At 57.2% G+C, this 16,002-nt stretch overlaps 1 protein-coding gene across 7 annotated transcripts; it reads left to right on the forward strand.

Moving 5' to 3' along the window:
* The first annotated feature begins 44 nt into the window (after positions 1-44).
* On the forward strand, positions 45-15,332 carry TFR2 (transferrin receptor 2). Of its 7 annotated transcripts, none has more exons than XM_026516118.4 (19): positions 45-108; positions 1,245-1,305; positions 1,556-1,805; positions 1,912-2,098; positions 7,259-7,399; positions 7,535-7,646; positions 7,753-7,875; positions 8,268-8,384; positions 8,517-8,656; positions 8,936-9,099; positions 9,721-9,840; positions 10,307-10,389; positions 10,467-10,530; positions 10,629-10,696; positions 10,779-10,855; positions 10,944-11,028; positions 11,117-11,344; positions 11,677-11,817; positions 14,601-15,332. In XM_026516118.4, the coding sequence occupies exons 2-19, from the start codon at positions 1,267-1,269 to the stop codon at positions 14,883-14,885; spliced, it is 2,424 nt and encodes an 807-aa protein (XP_026371903.1). In that variant the 5' UTR covers positions 45-108; positions 1,245-1,266; the 3' UTR covers positions 14,886-15,332. The 7 variants fall into 7 exon arrangements, with proteins under 7 accessions (XP_026371903.1, XP_044246236.1, XP_048080573.1 ...); XM_044390301.3 differs by having other exon boundaries at positions 65-108; positions 1,583-1,805; XM_057315215.1 differs by having other exon boundaries at positions 107-345; positions 1,583-1,805.
* The last annotated feature ends 670 nt before the right edge of the window (positions 15,333-16,002 follow it).

The following is a 16,002-nucleotide window of genomic DNA, read 5'->3' on the forward strand; positions in this document are numbered from 1 at the left end:
CAGCCCCGGGGCTGGGCTTGGGCGGGACAGGAGGCGGGGGGCTGGGTGGGAGGGGCCTCGGGCCTCAGGTGGGAGGTGGTGCCTAAGTCTCCGCGGACCTGCTCTCAGGTGAGCCCGGCTGTGCTGCGTCTTCCTTCTCCCGGCTCTTGGCGGGGGCCAGAATGGGGCGGGGACTGGGGCACTGGTGCGCCCCAGCAGCTCTGAGTTTCTCTCCCAATTTGGGTAGGCGCTGAGGTTTCCCAAGGGAGACCTCGACACGGGCCCCTGAGCCCTTCTATTCCAGAGCTACTTGTCTGGGGGTCCTCGGTAGGGCTTGGAGACCTGCACCCCTGCGAGAAATTCTGGGTAAAACTTAGCAGTTTGTGTCTGTGATGTGTTCCTGGGGTGCCAGACCCAAAAGAGGTAGAAATCAAGTCCTCCCGTCACCAAAGAGACTCAGGTGCCCAGAGAAGACCATGGATTGTTAAAGGTCATCCAACTCTGCCCAGGCCTTGACCAGGACTCTTGCCACCAGTGCCTGGTGGGCCTTGACCCACGGCTCCGGGAGAACCCCAATATGGAGCACTCACTGGTCCTGTTTGACCATATGCTCCCACCCATGCCCCTCCCTCCCCCAGAAGTTAATAGGAGCCTGAGACCCACTTTTCAGCCTGATTCCAATGAGACAGGTATCTACAGGGCCAGACCAACCCCCAGGTCACCCCACTGTCGCAACTTAAGTTTAGGATCGCTTGGGGGCAGGTGTCAGAACAGGGAACTAATGTGTCAGGGAACTAATGTTTACAAGGCCTGGCTGGGCACTCACAGGTGGGCCTGAAAGCCAGATGATTTGAGGGGAAGGGAGGTTTTCATGGTGGGGAGCTTAGGAAGGGGTCCCCAAGGACACTGGGAGAGGTGGAAGCAGGAGAGGGTATCCTTATCTTTTTGCCCTCCCCAACTATCAGCCCCCCTCCCCCACCCCTGACGGGAACTAGGAGGCCAAAGTCTGCCCCAAGGTAAAAAAATTGATTGTTTTGCAGGGAGGGGGCAGGAGTGGGACTGTGGAGGGATTGGCAGGGTAGGGCACAGCCCCTCGTCCTCTAGCCTGGGCTGGGGGTTCATATCTGGAAGGCTGGACTGAGGCCAGGACTGTGCCCCCACCCTTTCTGGGGGAGAAGAACCGCTTGGGCTCAGGCTGCCTGCCAGGGCTGATAAGGGGCCCTCTTGGGGCTCCCACAAACGGTTTATCACTGTGGGGGGAACAGCCTGCAGGGCTCAGGAGGGGGCATGAGCATGGAGCGACTTTGGGGTCTACTTCAGAGAACGGTAAGACCAAGCGGGGTTGGGGGACACTTTTGGCCTTCTCTCCAGGTCCCTCGGCCCCCTCCCATACCCCAAGGCCGCCCCCTCCCCTTCCCACCTCCATCTCTCCCCTCCAGCTTGCCTCTCAGGACCCTTTCCCCTGCCTTGTGCTCCTTGGGCACTCCAGAGTCACTGGCTCTTATGGCCAGATCCTGCCCCATCCCCCACACCTCTTTCCCCAGTCTCATGGCCGCCGTGCCCCCCTCCCCCTCAGCAAAGGTTGTCCCCACGACCCTCTCAGACCATCTACAAGCGTGTGGAGGGCACCCAGCAGTGGCGCCTGGAGGAGGAAGAGGAAGACGGGGAGGAGGGGGCTGAGCCAGCAGCCCACTTCTGCCCCATGGAGCTGAGGGGCCCTGACCTGGGCTCTCGAGCAGGGAGGCCAAACCTCGGACTCTGGGCAGCACCAGGACGAAGGACTGCCCCCTACCTGGTCCTGACAGCCCTGCTGATCTTCACTGGGGGTGAGAGTCTTCCCCCCGCCCCACGACCAGTAAAGGGCCCGGGTTGGAGGGATTTATGGCATCCAGAGTGGGGCACAAGGAGAATCTTCATCTTGCCATCCCTCAGCTTTCCTTCTGGGCTATGTGTCCTTCCGAGGGTCCTGCCAGGCATGTGGGGATGACGTGTTGGTGGTCAGCGAGGACATAAACTATGAGCCGGGCCCAGACTCCCACCAGGGCACACTGTACTGGAGCGACCTCCAGGCCATGTTCCTGCGACACCTGGGGGAGGGGCGCCTGGAGGACACCATCAGGTAAGGGTCAGCCTGCCCCCTTCCCAGGCCTTGAAAACCCTCACTCACTCACTTAGACTCAGCCTCCTTTCCTCTCCTCCCAGGACCCTGATGTGGGGTCCCTTCTGAGTCCTTCCACTCGCCTCCCTGGCCTCCCTGTTCCATGGTCCTGGGAAGGATGTCAGGCATTTGGAGCACAGGAGAGGGAGAGTGTTCCAGAGATAAGAGAGCAGAGGGCTCGGGGTCTGAACAGGGCACACTTGGGAGATGCGGGAGCTGAGTGAGAGCAGAGGGGTCCAGTATCCAGAGAGGAGGTGGGACGGATCCATAAAAGTCCTGAATGCCACATCGCGGAGCTTGGATTTTGACCTGCAGGGAGCTCTGGGGGGGGGGGGGGTCTGAGAAGGGACACTTTAAGGAATCAGAAAAAAAAAAAACGAGCAAGCAAATGCATTCATGAGAGCAGACCATCCCCCTCTATCTGCATTATGAGAGATGCCAGCCAGACACAGACCTTGCAGGCCCAGAGCAAAGCACAAACAGGTCGGGGGTTTCTCTTGTTCTGCTGAGGTCACTTCCCCATCGGGAAGGATCTGCCCAGGTAGGTCCAGAGAAGAGGTTGGGCCACCAGAGGCCACTCTTGGGTCAGGAATGGCATTTCAGTGGATTCTTCTGGGTTTTCCAAGTAGAAAGTCATATAAGCTATAGACGCTGAGAGATACATAACTTCTTTCTCAGTGTTTATACCCTTTGTGTCTTTTTCATTGCTTATTGCATTAGAGAGGATGTGACTTTAGGTAATGATGACGGGAGGTAGGCCTATCTCCTGACTTTTGTAGGAATGTCTTTATACAACTTTGTTATTGAGTGTGAACTTTCCTGTAGACTCTGGATAGTTTTTTAAAAATGAATCAAGGAAGTTTCCTTCTACTTCTGGCTTTCTCCTTCTCCTTCTTCTTCCTCCTCCTCCTCCCCTTCCCCTTCCTCCTCTGCCCCTTCCTCTTCCTCCTCCCTCCTCCTCCTCCTCCTCCCCCTCCCCCTTCTCCTCCTCCTTCTTCTCCTCCTCCTTCTTCTTCATGATCAGGAAAGGAGAGACAGGTTTGGATTTTTTTTTTTCAAATATTTTGCCAGAATGTACTGAAATGGTCACCTGATTTTTCTGCTTTAATTTAGGTCTGTATGTCTTTAGTTTACATTTTCTGTAGTAATTGGTATTGATCGGTTTTCTTGTCTTCATGTGGTCGATGCGAAACTTGATCGAGGCGTGTTATTACTCTTTGGACACACTGCTGGATCCACCTTGCTCACAGGCCTTACGTCTGTGGGGTCAACAACATGCAGGGTCTCTTATTTTCTTGAGCAACGCTGGGTCGTCTGGGTACAGGCTGAGCAGGCGGGTGGTTTCTCAGGGCCCACGGTGAGGTGTGGCACTGGGGACGCCATCAGAGGGCAGGGAGGCAAGAGGGTGATGGTGAGGGGAGCAAGCAGTGAAGTGATGCACGCCCCCAGGGTGGACGGAGAAGGAAGGAATGGGACAGTCGGGAGCACTCAGTATGGTTGAGGGGCAGGTGTAGAGAGGAGTCAAGAAGCAAGCTGGAACCCGGACAACTCTAGTCAGAGAGCGGCGTGTTGGAACTTTTGAGATTTATCTGATCAGCCGTGTCCTATTTATCTGGATGTGTCCAGCACCTAGCAGAGTGCCTGGCATTAAGTTGGTGCTCAGTAAATCCCCAGTGGATAAAGATTCCAGAAATGGAATTCTGGGTAATGACAAGACCCATGTGGGCGTGGCGAGGGAAGTGAGCAGCTGGACGCAGGGACACTGATGAGGTCATTCATTCATTTATCCACCACATATCTTCGAGCACCTACTATGTGGCAGGTGCTCGGCTAAGTAGGTGGGGACAATAGAGCAGAGAACAAAAGTCTGGGCCTTGTTCTTATGGAGCTTGCAGTCTATGGGGGGAAATCAATACTGAACTGATAATCACGTTCATGGCATATATTTATCACTAGGATCACTGTTTTGAAGGAAAAATAAAAGATGTGGGGAATGACTATAACCAGGGGGACCTGACTTAAATTGGGGGCCAGGGAAGGCTTCCTTGAGGAAGTGATGAGTTGAAGCCTGAGGTGTGAGTCCTTCACCAGGCAAAGAGAAGGTGGCAAAGCATTTCAGGTCAGAGAACAGCAGGTGCAAAGGGTCTGGGGTGGGAGATTGTGGCTTATTGGAAGACGTGAAGGAAGGTCCATGTGGTTGTCTGAATGAGAGCAGAGGGGTGCAGTATCCAGACAGGCGGTGGGACAGACCCAGAAAAGTCTTTTTTTTTTTTTTTTTAAGATTTTATTTATTTATTTGACAGGATAGAGACAGCCAGCGAGAGAGGGAACACAAGCAGGGGGAGTGGGTGAGGAAGAAGCAGGCTCATAGCAGAGGAGCCTGATGCGGGGCTCGATCCCATAACGCCAGGATCACGCCCTGAGCCGAAGGCAGACGCTTAACCGCTGTGCCACCCAGGTGCCCCCAGAAAAGTCTTGAATGACACATCATGGAGCTTGGATTTTGACCTCTGGCCTTGGGGAGCTGCCGTGTCAAGGTGGGTGTGGCTTAGGCCTTAAAAGGCCCTAATGGCTACACAAACTGCTTTGGATTTTCTCCTAAGAGGAAAGAGAGAAATGAAGACTTTAAAACAATAGCATATCATGACCAGATGTAGGGGAGGGCTTTTTGTTTTGTTTTGTTTTTAAGGTCAGTACAAAGAACAGAGTCTATGATACTCCTGAGGTGCTAGTTCAGTGTCTCAGTGAAGGGCTTTTTTGGGTTTGGTTTTGTTTTTTAAAGATTTTATTTTTAAGTAATCTTTACACCCAACATGGGGCTCGAACTTACAACCCTGAGATCAGGAATCGCATGAGCACCCATCGACTGAGCCAGCCAGGCGCCCCAGGGAAGGGCTTTTTTATTTAATTTCCGTCCCTAACGCTGACGGCTCTTTCCCATCCCCTCCCCCAGAAGCACCTCATCTGGTGTGTTTGATGTGAGCCTTTATTTTATTTATTTATTTTTTTAAAAGATTTTATTTATTTATGTGACAGAGAGACAGCCAGTGAGAGAGGAAACACAGCAGGGGGAGTGGGAGAGGAAGAAGCAGGCTCCTAGCAGAGGAGCCTGATGTGGGACTCGATCCCGGTACGCCAGGATCACGCCCTGAGCCAAAGGCAGACGCTTTAATGACTGCGCTACCCAGGCGCCCCTGATGTGAGCCTTTAAATTCCCAAGTGGCTTTGCCATGTATGTAATGTTTTATGTGCATCTGTGGGTTTTTCAAAACATTAATGTTTGTATAAAATCCTCTATGTTCATTATTTTAAAAGTTAAGCCATATGCAAAAATATAAAGAGGAAAGTTAGAAAAAAATCACTCCAAGACGTACTACTCAGATATAGCTATCTCCAGTGTGTTTTTAATTTTGATACACTTTTTTTTTTTTAACCTAACACTGTTTGCAAGGCCTGTCTGTATTGCAGTGTGGACGTCACGTTTATTGTTAGGCACAGGAACCCACAGGGCGCAGCACCCATTTTACGAACACACTGACAGATGCAGTTTCTTTTCTTTTTTTCTTTTTTTTTTTTAAGATTTTATTTACTTATTCGACAGAGATAGAGACAGCCAGCGAGAGAGGGAACACAAGCAGGGGAGTGGGAGAGGAAGAAGCAGGCTCATAGCAGAGGAGCCTGATGTGGGGCTCGATCCCGTAACGCCGGGATCACGCCCTGAGCCGAAGGCAGACGCTTAACCGCTGTGCCACTCAGGCGCCCCTCTTTTCTTTTTTTTTTTTTCTCTTAAGATTTTATTTATTTATTTGAGAGAGAGAAGGAGAGCATGAGCGGGGACATGGGCAGAGGGAGAGGGAAAAGTAGACTCCCTGCTGAGCAGGGAGCCCAATGAGGGGCTTGATCCCAGGACCCCAGGATCATGACCTGAGCAGACGCTTAACTGACTGAGCCACCCAGGAGCCCTGACAGAGGTAGTTTCAAACAAATGCTTGAGCTCCTCGATCGGGACGGGAGGGGGCAGCAGGAATGGTACTGAGAAAGCCACGGCGATCACGGAGTCCTGGGGTGCAGGGGTCCTCTTGAGAGCTGAGGGGAGGAGGCTGAGACCAGGGCGCACCCTGCATGTGGATTTTGAAGCGGTGACACAACGTGAGTGGACCGTGGTGTGGAGAGGAAAATGCCAAGCCAGATGCCAAAGCCCTTGATGAAAGTGGACAAGTGACCGATTGGCTGGAAGAAGGGCAGAGGAGGGGAGAGCTGGATGGCACAGGCTTCAAAAGGAGAGAGGTTAACCGGAGGAGAAATGGGCAGGACTTCCAACAGTGGAGCCAGGAACCTGCCTCCGCTCCAAGCCCGGGTGGTATGATACCCTGAGTTCTCTCCTGAGCTCAAGAGCCCCATAGGAGACCTGGCCTCTCAAGGGACAGCTTGGGTTTCTGCCCAGGCCAAAGGTGGAGGGGTATTCAATGAGAACGCCGGGGAGGGAGGAGTCTGCCGTGGAGACGGCAAAGGTGAGGCCCTTTGGCAGGGAGGCCATGTGGGGGCATGGAAGGGGAGATGGAAGAACAGGGGGTTGCTCAGGGGACAAGAGGCTCAGTTAGGTGGTGACTATGGAAGAAGACAGGGTGAAGTGTCCAAGACAAGGGACCCTGCTATCATCCCAGTAATCACAGTGTAAGATGTCTCCATGAGACCCAGCTGGAGGACCGGGTAGATGGAGGGCCGCCTCTGCCCACTTAGTCCTTTGAAAGAAAAGCGTTTTCACGCGTGGGGCGGAGCACGGCCAGTGTGCCTATGTGTGTATGTGTATGTGTGTGCGTGGGGGGGGGGACTGGAGATAGATCGGTGAGTTTGGCCTGGACCACGAAAAACCTAAGGGATGGTGGGCAGGATACCACCCTATCGGAAGCTAGGGCTTTAAGCAGAAGGAGGCAGCCTTAGAGACAGCGCAGTGGTGACCGGATGGATGGTGGTGGCAGGGGTCAGGGAGAGACTTAGGAGCTCCTCACCGCCCAGGGTCACCCCACGTCTCTGGCATCATTCCCTCCTCCCTCCCTCTCCTCCAGGCGCCCAGAAGTCCCTCTCCCCTTCCGAGCCCCAATCCCACCTCTTCCCGCTCAGGCAAACCAGCCTTCGGAAAAGGATGGCTGGCTCGGCCGGGATGGCCTCTCTGGCTCAGGACATCCGGGAGGCGCTCTCGAGCCAAAAGCTGGACCACGTGTGGATGGACACGCACTACGTGGGGCTGCAGTTTCCGGACCCGTGAGTGCGCGGGGGGCGCGCGGGGGGCGCGCGGGGGGCGCGCGGGGGGGCGCGCGGGGGGGCGCGCGGGGGGGGGGCGCGGGGGGGCGCGCGGGGGGGGGGCGCGCGGGGACGCTCACCACCTCTCCTCTTCAGGGCTCATCCCAATACCCTGCACTGGGTCGGTGAGGCTGGGAAACTCGGGGAGCCCCTGCAGCTGGAGGACCACGACGTCTACTGTCCCTACAGCGCCACGGGCAACGCCACGGTGAGCGCCCCCCGTCCCGTCCCCAGGACCCGGGCAGCGCGCGCCCTTTCCCGGGTGGCAGAGGAGGGACCCGGAGCGCACGCCTCACCGCCCTCCCCATCCCCAGGGAGAGCTGGTGTACGCCCACTACGGGCGGCCGGAGGACCTGCAGGACCTGCGGGCCCGGGGCGTGGAGCCGGCGGGGCGCCTCCTGCTGGTGCGCTTGGGGGAGATCAGCTTTGCCCAGAAGGTGAGGATCCCTGGTGGGGAGGGGGTAGCGTGGAGCGGGAGGGTGCAGGGCTGGGGAAAGCCAAGATAGGATAGCGGCAGATGGGAAGCGTCTAGGAGGCTGTCAGAGAAAGAAAAGAAAGAACCAAGTGGGTTGTTAGAAAATGTTGGCGGGAAACAAAATCGGGAGGTTGGGATGGGGAACAAACACGGAGGAATGCAAAGGACAGTGGGGTTTGAGGGATGCCAAGGCACGGGGGAAGGCGGGACGATGATGACGGTCAGGCGGTGTTCACAGCTTCTCTGTGGTTCCATGAAATAGGAGCAGAGGCAGTCACTTTTCCTTACTTCCCCTGCCCTTACAAATCGGTTTTCTCCGGGAGAAGGAGTCTGTTAGACACTTTCCTTCTCCAGGTGGCCAGTGCCCAGGACTTTGGGGCCCGAGGAGTGCTCATATACCCCGATCCAGCAGACTTCTCCCAGGACCCACACAAGCTCAGCCTGTCCAGCCACAGGGCTGTGTATGGACATGTGAGTCTGGGGGCAGCCAGCAGTGGATTCTTGGGGTCCCCAGACCTGGACCTCCTTGTCTGGGATGGGGCTGGTAGGCTACTCCTTGGAGCCCAGCTCACAGCTTTGGCGTGGACACCCCTTTCCTCATAGGTGCACCTGGGAACTGGGGACCCGTACACACCTGGCTTCCCTTCCTTTAACCAAACCCAATTCCCGCCAGTCCAGTCCTCCGGCCTCCCTAATATCCCCGCTCAGCCCATCAGTGCGGACATCGCCTCCCTCCTGCTGAGGTGAGGGGCCTGTGGGGGCGGGGAGGGGAGGAGGAAAGGAGGCGTAGCTAACCTGTAAAGTGCTTTTGGCTGAACTAGAAAAAGATGGATCTTCTGGCTGGGCACGGGCTCACTTTGAGCAGGACATAACCTGCGCAACTGTCCAAGGCAGCAGGCAGAGTGCAGAAGTAGAGCTGGAGCCAGAAGGTGGGAGGGAAAGAGCAAAGAGGGAGCTCTGGGCTCTTCTATAGCCTGGGCCTCTCTGCCACTTCCAATACTTTCTGCCCTGCCTCTCTCCAGGAAGCTCCAAGGCCCTGTGGCCCCCCAGGAATGGCAGGGGCGCCTCCCAGGCTCCCCTTACCGCCTGGGCCCTGGGCCAGGCTTGCACCTCGGGGTCAACAACCACAGGGTCTCCACCCCCATCAGCAACATCTTTGGCTGCATCGAGGGCCGCTCAGAGCCAGGTGTGCTCGCTTGCCCAGCATCACCCACAGCCAGCAGGAGGGGAGCCGCCACTCATGAACCCTGCCTAGAGATGGGGCTGAAGCAGGAGGCCCCAGGGGAGTGGGGGAGAGTGGTGCCCAGTGGAGGGTGTGGTGGGCTGAGCAGGGAGGGAGGCTGGCAAGTTGAGGCTGATCTGGGACTGAGGGGGGTAGCAGTGGGTAGATCCCATGGTCAAATCTGTCCAGAGAAAGGGTAGGCATTCAGCACAGGCGTGAGTTCCCTAGCACTGGAGGTGAGCAAGCATGTGTTGGGTGATATTATAGCATGAACGGGAGTTCCAATGAGATAGATGAACCTTTCAAGCCTAACTAGACGCAGATAGCGGTGGGCAATCAGAGTGGGTTCTTGAGCCGAAGAGTATGGTACCTACGAGCACTGAGGGAGAGACACAGGGGGGGCCCGTGATGTGGCTCAGAGGAGAATGCTGGAGCAGGGGTGCGTGTGGATTAGAGAGAAGCGTTAGGGAGGAAAACCTGTTAGGACTTATGCGGGACATGGCCGACTGCCCCGCGAGCACTGCCCTCCCAGGTACTCTCTGGGTGCTGCCAATGTAAGGACGTCAAGAGCCTCCCCTCCCGCAGATCATTACGTTGTCATCGGGGCCCAGAGGGATGCGTGGGGCCCAGGGGCGGCCAAATCCGCTGTGGGGACAGCCATACTGCTGGAGCTGGTGCGGACCTTTTCCTCCATGGTGAGCAATGGTAAGGTCAGGGCCTGGGCCGGGCAGCTGGGGCTGTGGCCTGAGCCAGCACAGGGCAGAGAGGCGGTCAGGTGCACAGGCTAGAGGGGGACACGCAGGCCTGGGCTCCAAACCTGGCTTCCTCACGTCCCAGCTACATGGCCCTGGGCAAGTCACTTTACCTCCGTTTCCTCATCCAAACATGAGAGTAGAGCTGGCCCTGGAGCAGCGCCAGGGTTAGGGGCGCTGACTCCTCTGCTCAGTTGAAAATCTGCATGTAAGTGGACCCACGCAGTTCAAACCCATGTTCAAGGGTCAGCTATAACCGTAGTCCTCGGTCCGAGGGAAGCATTAAGCAGGAGACTCCGTATGAAAGCAAGCTCCCTCACTGTGATGGTGGAGTCAGGGCCGCAGGACAGAAGAAGACAAAGATGGGTCTTTGCTCGGCGTCCAGCGGAGCCCATCCTCCTGACCCACTCTGCTTCCAGGCTTCCAGCCCCGCAGGAGTCTTCTCTTCATCAGCTGGGACGGAGGTGACTTTGGGAGTGTGGGCTCCACGGAGTGGCTGGAGGTAATGTGGGGTCCAGGGCCGGGAGTCAGGCAGTGGGAAGAGGTGGGGCTTTGACACCCCACGTCCCTCACGCACAGGGCTACCTCAGCGTGCTGCACCTCAAAGCCGTGGTCTACGTGAGCCTGGACAACGCAGTGCTGGGTAAGTGGGGGCGGGGCCCCCGCTGGGCGCCCCCTGGTGCACCCTGGCCGCGGGGCCCCAGCCTTGAGCCTGGCATCCCTTCTCCTCCCTCTCTGCAGGAGACGACAAGTTCCATGCCAAGACCAGCCCTCTTCTGATCAGCCTCATAGAGAACATCCTGAAGCAGGCAAGAGCCTGGCCAGGAGCAGGGGATGAAGGGAAGCTGGTGGCGGCCAGAGCCTGACCCTGCCCCCTCTCCTGCCCCCCAGGTGGACTCTCCTAACCGCAGTGGGCAGACCCTCTATGAGCAGGTGGTGTTCAACAATCACAGCTGGGATGCCGAAGTGTAAGTTGGGGCCGGGAGGGAGGGAGGGAGGGAGGACAGCTGTGGGGGGAGCCCATCCCACAGAGCCCTCCCACCTGCCCACTCCCAGGATCCGGCCGCTGCCCATGGACAGCAGTGCCTATTCCTTCACCGCCTTTGCGGGGGTCCCTGCCGTCGAGTTCTCCTTCATGGAGGTGAGACTTCCCGGCCCTGCCCCAGAGCCGCAGCCCCTCCGCCTGTCTGCACCAAGCCCCTGCAGCAGCCCGCGCCCTGTCCCGGCAGGACGGCCAGGCGTACCCGTTCCTGCACACGAAGGACGACACATACGAGAACCTACACAGGGCGCTGCGCGGCCGCCTGCCCGCCGTGGCCCAGGCTGTGGCCCAGCTCGCCGGGCAGCTGCTGATCCGGCTCAGCCACGATCACCTGCTGCCCCTGGACTTCGGCCGCTACGGGGACGTGGTTCTCAGGCACATCGGCAGCCTCAACGAGTTCTCTGGGGACCTGAAGGTCCAAGATACCAACGCTGCTTCTGGGGGTGGGGGGCGCTATATCCCCTCAAAGTGTGGCCCAATCCAGAGGTCCGGCCCCTCCGTCCCACAGTCCCTAGGGTCTAGTCCCCTCTGGTAACCTGGCCCCTTGACTCCTGCCCTAGGACCCAGCTGGTCCCCTCCCAACCGCCCAGGTCGTCTTCCCTCTCCCAGCATCCCATCCCCCACATGCCCTCCTCCTGCCGGCCCTGGGGTCCCTCCCCGTCCCCTAGTCCCCCAGCATCTGGATCCCCAGCCTAGGCCGGGGTCCTGGCCCCCGTGTCCGGGCCCAGCCTGCATCTCCACCCTCAGGCCCGCGGGCTGACCCTCCAGTGGGTGTACTCGGCGCGGGGGGACTACATCCGGGCGGCGGAGAAGCTGCGGAAGGAGATCTACAGCTCCGAGGAGAGCGACGAGCGGCTGACGCGCATGTACAACGTGCGCATCATGCGGGTGAGGCCCCGCCCACCCCCGGAGCCGGCCGCCACGCTGTGCGCTCCTGTCCGTTGTCTCGGCTTTTAATCCGGCCAGGCTGGAGCGACCCCTGAGGCAGGCCCCGCAAAGTGATGAGACTGGCAGGGAGGGCCGGCTGCTTGGCAGACGCAGTGGCAGAACTGGGACACCCCCCCCCCCCCCCCCCCCCCCCGCACACACAGAGCCCTCCACCGCCTCCTCGCCCCTCTGGCGGGAAAAAGCATGTACACGATTCTCCACAGTACAAGAGGCACAAGCTTGTGGCCCAGGAGGGGCAAAGGCTGAAGAAATTCAGAGCAAGGAGAGCTCTCTTCCTTCTGGTAACAAGATGGGTGAAGCCCAGAGAAGCTGCCTGGGGGAGGTGTCACGTAAAGTTATACAAGACCTTAGTCCTTCGTCCTTGGCCCATCCCTCCTGCTTAGTTTTGGATACTTTGCAACCCACACTCCATCTCCTGTTCCAACCCCTCCACTTCCTTCCATTTCTTTACCCCAAGAACTCAACCCGGTCACCCACTGATTTTGGGAAACGGGATAAGTAGGGACTGTGGGCATGGGGAAAAGTCTACAGGGCGAAATGAGAAACCGGACCATCCTCTAGGTGTAGGGTGGACGGGGAACCCATAGTGTATGCACGACCATGGTTTTAGAACATACCTGCCCCTTTTGTTTTCCTCCCGAGTCCCTTGGCATCGCTCATTCCTTCTTTCTGTTCCCAAACCCACCCCTCTTGCTCTTTCATCCTTGCTCCTTTCTCCTGATCCCCCTCGTCCTCCTCTCTCTGCAGTTTCCTCTTCCTCCCCCACTTCCTGACCTCTCCATCTCTCCCTCCCTTTGTCCTCTCCCCTGAGACACTGGTGACCCTAGGGTGAGACAAGAGGTTGGGCCTGGTTCATTCTCATTCACTGATCTTGCTTTAACCCCTGCTGTGCCAGACTCCAGGAACACAGAGATACTCCCCTCACCCAACCCCCAAAGTTGCCACATGCTCCCAGGGGAATAAAGGGTGTCTGTGTGTGAGGGGCATGATTCAGACTCAGGGCTGGAGAGTGAAAGATTCAGGACTTCAGAACCAACAGCACAGAGCTGGGCCAGACCCAGGGAACTTTGCGGCTCTAGATCAGGGGTTGGTAAACTATAGCCAGTGGGCCCAATTTGGTCTGCCGCCTGTTTCTGCAAATAAACCTTTATGGAAACACAGACATGCTCATTGATTTTCATATGGCTGCTTTCGTGCTGCTATGGTGGCCAAGTTGGGTGTTTGCAACAGAAGCAATATGGCCTGCAAAGACAAAGATATTTACTCCCTGGCTTTTTGCAGGAAAATGTTTGCTAACCCCTGCTTTAGACTATGATGTTGGTCTTGAAGAACAGACAGAACTTGGGTTGGTGCAAAGAAAAGACGTTTCAGAGTTGGAGAGGCCCAGAGTAAGAGTGTGGCAGGGAAGTAGGCCTGGCTGTCCTTGGGAGCAGGGTGTGGACCAGCAGAGCCAGAACGGAAGCTTGTAGAGAAGCAGAGGGGAGCGGTGCACCCAACAGTGAGCTAGAGATCACCTATGGGCAGCCCTGAAGGCCAGGATGAGAAGTTTGGATTTTTAGGGTCCGGGCATCAAGGACATTAGGAAGGTGTTGGAGCAGGGAGGTGATGTGGGCGAAGTGGAGTTTTAGGAAGGATTTGGCCAGAGTGTAAGTGGTGAAGAGGGAATGAAGTTCGTAACGGCCGAGCTCTGGATGAGAGTGGCCGGTGGCAGATCCACCTGTGGGTGAGGGGCCTGGAATGAAGTGAGATGTTTGGAAGGAAGGTGGACAGACAGGGTGTTGAGGGAAGAGGAAGAGGAAAACCATAGCAGCTGCCATTTACCGAGGGCTGTGTGTGAGGCTGTGAAGGGGCCCCCTGACCCAGTGGGGAGGCCCAGAACAGTGGAGAGCAGGATTCCAGTGGATGGTCTGTCAGGTGGGCTTGGCAGTTATCTCCATGAGGTCCTGACTGAGGCGGGGGCATGGATGAGCCCTTGGGGTGAAAGGTGGAGGACTTGAAAAAAGATAGGAGCCTATGAGCCTAGAGATTCTGATTTTGCTGGGGAGGCACCCACGCAATGGTCATTAAAAAGTTCCCCCAAGTGATTCTAATAGGCAGCAGGCCTGAAGACAACTGGAGTGTAGGTAAGGAGAATAGGGGGTGGGGGCGGAGTCCTGGGCCTGCCCCTTGGTGGGAGCAGAAGGAACCAGAGAGGGGGAAGAAAGGTAGGAGCACTGGGCTAGGAGAGACGCCATCTCAGGAAAGATGAACAGCATCTGAGACATGCGGGGAGGTCAGGAAGTCAGGCACTTCGTTAGGACTGGCCTGTCCCCTTGACCTTTGACTCTGGCTGTGGACATTGGTGGTGGTGAGGGGGAATGCGTGGGGTGTAGGAAAGTGAGGAACAGCAGGACTATAGACTGTTCTTTGAGGCTTCAGCCGGGTAAGTGAATGGGTGAAGAGGGAAGACTGGGGAGACGTGGACGCAGGTTTGGTGGGTCAAGGCTTAGCAAGAATGGAATAGAACCCGAAACACAGCAGGAGGACGCATCCTACCCGGCTGCTGGTGACGTCAAAGAAAGGCCGCTCCCGATTGGGTAGCCGAAGGGAGGTGGGACTTTACAGAAGGTGCTGAGCAATGGTCTCTGGGCGCGTACTAGGTCCCAAGCTGGCTAAAGAATTGCTGTTCGGGCCCGCGCTCCCGGCGGAGCCCCCACCCCGACCTGATCCCCTTCTTGGCGCAGGTGGAGTTCTACTTCCTGTCCCAGTACGTGTCGCCGGCCGACTCCCCGTTCCGCCACATTTTCCTGGGCCGCGGAGACCACACGCTGGGCGCGCTACTCGACCATGTGCGGCTGCTGCGCTCCGGCGGCTCCGGAGACCCAGGGGCCGCCTCCTCCCGGGTGCCTCCCGGCCTGGGCTTCCAGGAGAGCCGCTTCCGACGCCAGCTGGCCCTTCTCACCTGGACGCTGCAGGGGGCCGCCAACGCACTTAGCGGGGACGTCTGGAACATCGATAACAACTTCTGAGGTCCGCGGGATGGGGGTGGGGGGCATATGCCCCTGACCCCTGCCCCTGCCCGGAGCTCCTGATCTCCCGTTAGAGTGATTTCTGTCGTTGCTGACCAATTTCTCTTAGCCCTTCCCGTCTCTGCAAAGGGCCCAGCCTGGATGCCAGCGCGGACACCCACACCCAGGCCCTGCAGTGTAGGAGTGGGTGAGCCCTGCCTTCCACTATGGGCCGGCGGTACTGTCAGCTAATCCGAGAGCATCCGCTCTCCCATCACACAGCCCCTTCGCCTTCGGGAAAGGGTTCCCCCACACCTAGAGACCCTTCTGGAAGGTTTCCTAGGCCCTGGGACCCGGCCAGCCCTCTTGGTGGGAGAATGGCCTAGAGCCCCCAGCAGGTGGTCTGTGACGGGAGGGGCTGGGGTTTGGACCTTAATAAACCACCTGGTGGCATCTGTTGTTTATAAACACCTTGATGCTTCTTCCTTACCCTCACTCCACCCAGTCATCCCTCCCTCGAGACGGGAAAGGGTTGGGCAGAAGGGCAGGAGAAGATACAGGTAGGAACGCTGTCTCTCCACATCTCAGGACGCCGCAGCCCTGGCTCTCACTCCCAGGGCAGCTGCATAAATCCTAGGGCTTGTCTTTGGGCTCCTTGGTCCTCTTTTGCTCCCAGTATGGTATGACAGGTCCCACCCTGGGTTCCAGGATGAAACTCTGCCTCTCTCCCTGCCCCCTCCTTGAGCCCCCTGAGCCTGACTGGGTTCTCAGGAGCCTGGGCCAGGGTCAGAAACCTCCTCAACTATTTGCTTGTCTGACATACTGTCCAGAACAAATTTCCGAAAGTGGTTTCTTAGCCCTTCACCTTGTCCATTTGCTCCTTGTAGCAGACAGAATAATGGTCTGGAAAAAGATGTTCACATCCTAATGCCTGAAAGCTGTGAGTGAATGTTATCTTACGCAGCACAAAGGACTTTTTGGATGTGATTAAATTGAGGATCTTGAGATGGGGAGTGTTTTGGGCTGAAATGCCGCCCCCCCCCCCCCCCATCCCTATGTTGAAGCCCGACCCTCAGTACCTCAGAGTCTGTATTTGGAGATAGGGCCTTAAATTCAAATGAGGCCATTAGGGTGGGCC

This window comes from Ursus arctos, unplaced genomic scaffold, assembly GCF_023065955.2.
Source record: "Ursus arctos isolate Adak ecotype North America unplaced genomic scaffold, UrsArc2.0 scaffold_2, whole genome shotgun sequence".
Lineage (NCBI taxonomy): Eukaryota > Metazoa > Chordata > Mammalia > Carnivora > Ursidae > Ursus > Ursus arctos.

Coding starts and splice junctions, on each gene's coding strand:
- TFR2 (XM_026516118.4), top strand. CDS start 1,267: ATGAGCATGGAGCGACTTTGGGGTCTACTTCAGAGAACG. Junction 10,531..10,628: donor CCTGGACAACGCAGTGCTGG/GTAAGTGGGGGC, acceptor CCCTCTCTGCAG/GAGACGACAAGTTCCATGCC. Junction 11,345..11,676: donor AGTTCTCTGGGGACCTGAAG/GTCCAAGATACC, acceptor CTCCACCCTCAG/GCCCGCGGGCTGACCCTCCA.